Source organism: Eurytemora carolleeae, unplaced genomic scaffold (genome assembly GCF_000591075.1).
Source record: "Eurytemora carolleeae unplaced genomic scaffold, Eaff_2.0 scaffold2037, whole genome shotgun sequence".
NCBI classification, from domain to species: Eukaryota; Metazoa; Arthropoda; class Copepoda; order Calanoida; family Temoridae; genus Eurytemora; species Eurytemora carolleeae.
The window spans coordinates 5,289-11,416 of record NW_019398051.1 but is presented as its reverse complement, the minus strand read 5'-3'; the positions used below and the strand labels follow the sequence as shown (position 1 = coordinate 11,416).

Below are 6,128 nucleotides of genomic sequence, written 5' to 3'. Positions count from 1 at the left end.
TATATATATATATATATATATATATATATATATATAATATCTGATCAATAATGTTAAAAGTCACGTTTACAGAGAATCCAGAATAGAAAATACATTGTTTTTTTTATAGAAAATCATGGATATATTATTAACTAGCTGAAAGGCTTAGCGTTGCGTTGGAAAAAAAATTGAAAAACATTTTTTTAAACATCAATTTTTAGCCTATAACACCCCCCGGCCACCCATGAGTGTCCACAAAAAATTTCAGCCCATACGGTCCAGCCATTTGGCCGGATTTAGGCAACAAATATAATGTCTTGTTTTATGATATAGATTTCTTATTATTATATTACAGTATTCATATTCAGACAAAGTTTTAAAGGGTACATGGAGGGTCACTTGAAATTCTGAATAACATGTTTATAAACTTAGAAATTATATAAGAATGAATTTGTAAAAAGAGATTTTTAAACTTAGAAATTATATAAGAATGAATTTGTAAAAAGAGATTTTACTATTTTGTATGTCAAATACGTAATAATATTCATAATACCAATAATATCAAAAGTGTTTTTTAGTGTTATATATTTTTATGCTTTGCATTACTCTTGTTTTTAAACGCCAAGCATATTATTTTTAAACCTTTATATATTGTTCTCTAGAACGCTTTTTCTAATATCACTTTTAGATATTTTTATATTTTAAAAAGTTTGTTTTTAGAAATCTATGAGAAACAATTTCAAAAAGTTTTTTTCCCTGGATAAAACCAAGAAGAATGGGCAGGTACAAAACAATAATCATTGCAAGCCACCCAAAAGCATGAGGTCAGATTTATGAAACATTACTGCTACGACTTTGTGACCTCGTTTCTGCTCTAGTTTTGATTTTACCCACAAGTCTGATGAAAGCAAATTTATTCGGTTGGAAAGGAACTGAGTTTTAGCCACAAATTCTGATTTTCAAATCGCTTTATCTTTGCAACCGGATGGTGTTAACCTTTGATATTTTATACTATTATTATTTGAACTAAAACAATTCATAGTTTGAAATATCTAAGGTCTCTGACATTGAAATGCAAAGATATAGGGATAAGAAAATCAGATTTTTTGACAAAAACTCAATTCCTTTGAAATACTTTTTTTCTCAGTAGTTCTTGAAATGTCTACATTTAAAATTGCAGGAGTTAGATGTTTTTTAAAAGAAATTTGTCATAAATCAATGTTAGAATAAGTTATTTCTTTTTCATCATTATAATGCATTTCTTATTCTTTGTGAATTTGTTTGAAAATTTCTTCAAATTCTTCAAATGTCGTCTTTTCAATAAAAATTCCGGTAGATCTACAAAAAATGTTTTGTGAACAATTAGACATTAAAGTAACAAATAAATTATATATTACTTATTTTCGATAATAAGATTCAATTTTGATTTTCTTAGCTTGTTTCTTAACAAATAATCAGTTTACTCTAGAATTTTTGTTACATTTTTGCCTTTGTTATTTAATAATTTTAAAAAATCAATTCTAAAAACGTAAACACCCAAATAGATTTTGAACTTCAACTTTCCGCTGAAACTCCTAAATTATGCATAGAAAGTGTATTAACCTAACCTAACAAATAATAATAATAATAAAATACTATAGGGACCAGCTACTATTAGACCCAGAGTTAAATCCAGATAATCTTGAAAGAGAAGCAAAGGTGAAATTAAGGAATTTAAAAGAAAAGCTGATTTTCTAATTTCTTTAGCTTTGGGACCTGTAAACATTTGATATTTAAAAAAAGGATTTTTGAATTCAAAGTTTAAAATACCAAAGGTCCAACCCCATCAGGTTGCAAAATTATAGAAAATTAGAAAAATAAAGTTAAGTTTCTGTACTAATTTTATCAAATTAATAGAAATATTGATCTATCTATCTATCTATCTATCTATCTATCTATTTATCTATCTTTCTATCCATCTATCTATCTATCTATCTAACTATCTATATATCTATCTATCTAGGAATCCATCTATCTATCTATCTATTTAGGAATCCATCTATCTAACTATCTATCTATCTATCTATCTAGCTATCTATCTATCTATGTATCTATGTATCTATCTATCTATCTATCTATTTAACTATCTATCTTTGTATTTATCTATCCAGGAATCTATCTCCAGTTTAAAAGCGTCCTGGAGTGAAGCGGCGAAGAGTAATCCGGGATCTTTAAATATTGGTAAAAATATTATTTATTTAGAAACTAATTTTAATTTAGCAAAAACATTAATTTAATTTTGTTTGCCATCGTGTATTCCCTCTGTACTTGGATTAGGCAAAAATGTCACATGTAAAATATCAAGTGGCCATTTATTTATAAGGCGTGTCCGTTCGACAAAGGTACCCTTTAAACCTGAGCCACAGTGTGGTTTTGTCTGAAAATGTGGTAAATAAATCTACACAAGTCACTTTTAAAAAGAACCGAATTTCAAACAAAAACAAGAAAATAAAATAGAAGATCATTATTGATCAAACAAAGGTTTACATGTCTCTCTAGAAATTATATCTAGTCTAATTAATAACACAGATTCATTTTTTCAGATGAGTTTCTAGCGCTTGAACACCCGGAGTCAAGTATGAGCCTTCTAATTTCTGATCTAGAACACTTGTTAAATAAGGTAATATAATACCCTAGTAACCAGATGATGTGTGTAACGTCAGAGCAACGTCAGAGAAACGTCAGAGGACTGGCTGTCACTAATTGAGAACAGTCGTTTCTTTAAGGAACAAACAGAGGATTTACCATTAACTATTCCATCTCTCGGAAAAATTAACGTATGGATAAAAACTAATCATAAACCAATGACAACTCTAGGCCATTAAAAAAAACTGCACTGACAGAAAAAAAACAAATTTTGTTTGTGATAAAGATCTTACCAAAATTACAAACATGATATAAATATTAGATAGCCGTAAAATTCTATTTATAGTATATTAATTAATTATAATTACATAATGTTTCATTGTGATTTCTATAGATCTATTTTAATCTATATATTAATATTTCAATCTATATATTTATCTTTTTACCAATCTATCTATCTATCTTTATATTGTAAAAGTTAACTTAAAACCAGTATTTATCTAAATTGCATTTTACCAAACTTATCAAGAAACTAATAAATATAACGCGATAACACAAAACGAGATACTTTATTAAATAAAAGGAAAGAAATGGATATCAAACAGTAAACACTATAAACAGCTGCACATCTTGGTCGTAACGATCAGCTCCACCTCCACTTACGCCAGGTTGTACACAACTGACTCCTCCAACCTCCTTCCCTGACCATCTCATGCAGATCCTTGAACCCTAGTTTTGGGAAACCCAGGACAGGGATTTCCAAGGAAGCTTGGGCCCCAAATTGGCGGGATTCTATAAATATCCTTACAAACTAGGAACAGAGAAACGGGGTATATATTTCTCCTGCATATTATTTACAACACAAAAATCAATATTTTGACATCTTCTACAATATCTATCTAATTATTCATTTATCTAGTATGATGAGAATGGGGATGGCAAGCTAACAAAGGCTGAATTTACCAAGGAGCCTTTTATTCAACAATCTCCAGGTATAGATATAATCTGCGTTTACCGATGCGAGGAAGGGGGAGCAGAGCCCCCATGATCCTTGCAAAATGACTTTTAAGCTTATGATTTGCAGAATGACGGCCAAACCCTGCAAAAATCATCTATGAGCCAATTCCACAAATCATGAGTCTTGGAGGTAAATTTGCAGGGATCATGGCGGCTTTGCAAAACCTCACATGTTCAATGTACAGTGTGGAGCAGTAGATTTGATGTTGTTATAGACAAATGGGGTTTCTACAATATTAAGTGAAAAGGATCTGTGTTTTAATATTGCTGTATTTTTTGTTTGTTGGGATGTTCAAAATCATAAATAGGGTTTACTAGAAAAGAATTTGTTTTGAAAAATTAGTAAGAAAACATTTGTAAACATTTTTTTCTTAATGTTAATAACAAGAAGTAGAATAAGTGTTGCTGTTTAACAATCTTTATTTAGTGATAACCCATTTTTTGAGTTGAAACGGTCACTAAATACAGAAAGATGTTTGGCATAAAAAGATTTAATAAAAAAGACACTTTTATGCCATTTTTCTGGTTATTGTTGTATCAGAAAATCAATCATGACTACACTGTGTAGATGTGTAATAATTTGATCATTGAACAATTGAACTGGTGTGAATTGAAAAAAAATAATATTCCAGAAGAAATCCAAATACGGGAGGAACACTTTGTCAGTGGACTGGACATTGATCACAACGGAGTAGCAGACAGGTTAGAGCTTGATTTTTTACTTTTGGGATTTTTTCAGTATACATCTAGCTTTCAGAGGAGCAACAACTGGCCCTGGCTCTGTTTGTTTAAGCAGGAAATTATCAAGTTTCTTGATCCTAAAAACCGGTTTTGGGCAGCTGAAGAGGCTAGCTGCTACAATATGGCGGCGCTGAAGTTACAAGATTAACAAACATTCTCTTGTCAAAAATATCCACTCCTTTCCTAACCTTTCTTATCCCATTTGTCATTATTAAGGCGGAATTAATATCCTCAGAATTTTCAAACCCCGCTTAGTGCAGTGAATTTTTTTTCCCCAACCTGTAAGAAAATTGAGCACTGAATTTATATTTGTACCTGATCCTTCAATCAGTAGAGTCAGCATCCCTTCCAAGCAAAACTATAATCAGCTGATAAAACACACACAAGTCAGAGAAAAAAAAATTCACTGCTCTTTTTGAAATATTGTTGAACATTTAAAAATAAATTGTAAAAGAATCTTTTATAATTTTTTAACAAGCTTTGTACATGATGCTTTTACAAAAAATTCTTTGTTTTTTACTAAATGGTTGTTAAAGCCTTGGATAAAATATAATCTGAAAAGACAAGAAACTTCTTTATGGGTTAGTTATTTCTAGATTCGCTTTTTAACAAATGTAGAAAATAACATGTTAGTTAATTTCAATTTTTGATTTCCATTTGAATTAAAACTTTTTTAAAAAATTTAAAAATTTGATGGGTCATCTGTTCGTTTAGGCGGGAAATGATCAATTTTCTTGATCCTAAAAACCGGTTTTGGGCAGCTGAAGAGGCTAGAATACTATTAAAAAATGGCGACGCTAATTTTGATGGTCTCCTTTCATTGCAGGTGATAGTTTGTGATACTTATTTTGTCTCTAATAACTAACTAGACGTTTTTGTCGATAAATCAGATTTTTTTCTCTCAAAATACATTTGAAAACCGAAAATCGTAATTTTTGTAATTTTTATCTCTAACAGATCTTGATAAATGTTAGTTACAAAATATAAAATTCTTACTTTTTCATGGAAAAAGACGACAGTTATAATTTAGGAGATACTGATGAACCCCGAGCTATTTCTCAAATCTAAATTTGTAAATCCACATCTCTACTTTCATCCAGAGATAATCCTTCATCCAGATCTATAGAAATCAAATATACTGAGGGACCCACAAAGCATGGGACTTCACTATAGTATCCTTTATAGATCTATCTACAGGGTAACCCACAAAGNATAAATAAATAAAACAATTCTATAATATCAAAAGTTTCAAATTAACAAAAGGTACAAAAATTTATAAATGAGATTTTTTATATGATTTTGATGCTGCATATTTCCTTGGTTTACTTTTAATTTATATTTTATTTTGTCAATGTAAACATTTTATTTTTCATTGATGGCCAAAGACGACATTCAAAATTGAACCTTGCAAAAATATGTATTTATAGTCAAATATCAATTATTGTATTTTTATAAAGTGATTTACTGAAATATATCTATTAATGAACGTATTTTGAATACCAAATTCAACCATCTTCTAATTGTCAGAATTTAAGAGTTTTATGTCGTCTTAAAAATTTTTAATACCAAAATTTAACCATCTTCTAATTGTCAGAATTTAAGAGTTTTAGGTCGTCATTAAAATTTTGAATACCAAATTCAACCATCTCCTCAATTTGATGTTGTAGGCCTTTGATATTTCAAATTGTGAATTCTGCTAATCAAAGGTTTGCACCATCAGGTTGCAAGGAAATAGAGATTAAAAATTAGGGTTAGTGTTAATTTCC

At 29.5% G+C, this 6,128-nt stretch overlaps 1 protein-coding gene across 1 annotated transcript; it reads left to right on the top strand.

The window, feature by feature from the left end:
- The first annotated feature begins 754 nt into the window (after nucleotides 1–754).
- Nucleotides 755–5,570, top strand: LOC111716705 (reticulocalbin-2). Its single transcript, XM_023492178.1, has 8 exons — nucleotides 755–762; nucleotides 1,620–1,677; nucleotides 2,130–2,199; nucleotides 2,562–2,638; nucleotides 3,524–3,596; nucleotides 4,254–4,323; nucleotides 5,077–5,188; nucleotides 5,393–5,570. Exons 1-8 carry the CDS (start codon nucleotides 755–757, stop codon nucleotides 5,486–5,488), a joined length of 564 nt encoding a protein of 187 aa, XP_023347946.1. The 3' UTR covers nucleotides 5,489–5,570.
- The last annotated feature ends 558 nt before the right edge of the window (nucleotides 5,571–6,128 follow it).

Bases quoted from the DNA above. Each gene is read 5' to 3' on its own strand.
- LOC111716705 (XM_023492178.1), top strand. The intron at 3,597-4,253 runs GTATAGATATAA...ATAATATTCCAG, and splicing joins TTTTATTCAACAATCTCCAG to AAGAAATCCAAATACGGGAG. The intron at 4,324-5,076 runs GTTAGAGCTTGA...CTGTTCGTTTAG, and splicing joins CACAACGGAGTAGCAGACAG to GCGGGAAATGATCAATTTTC.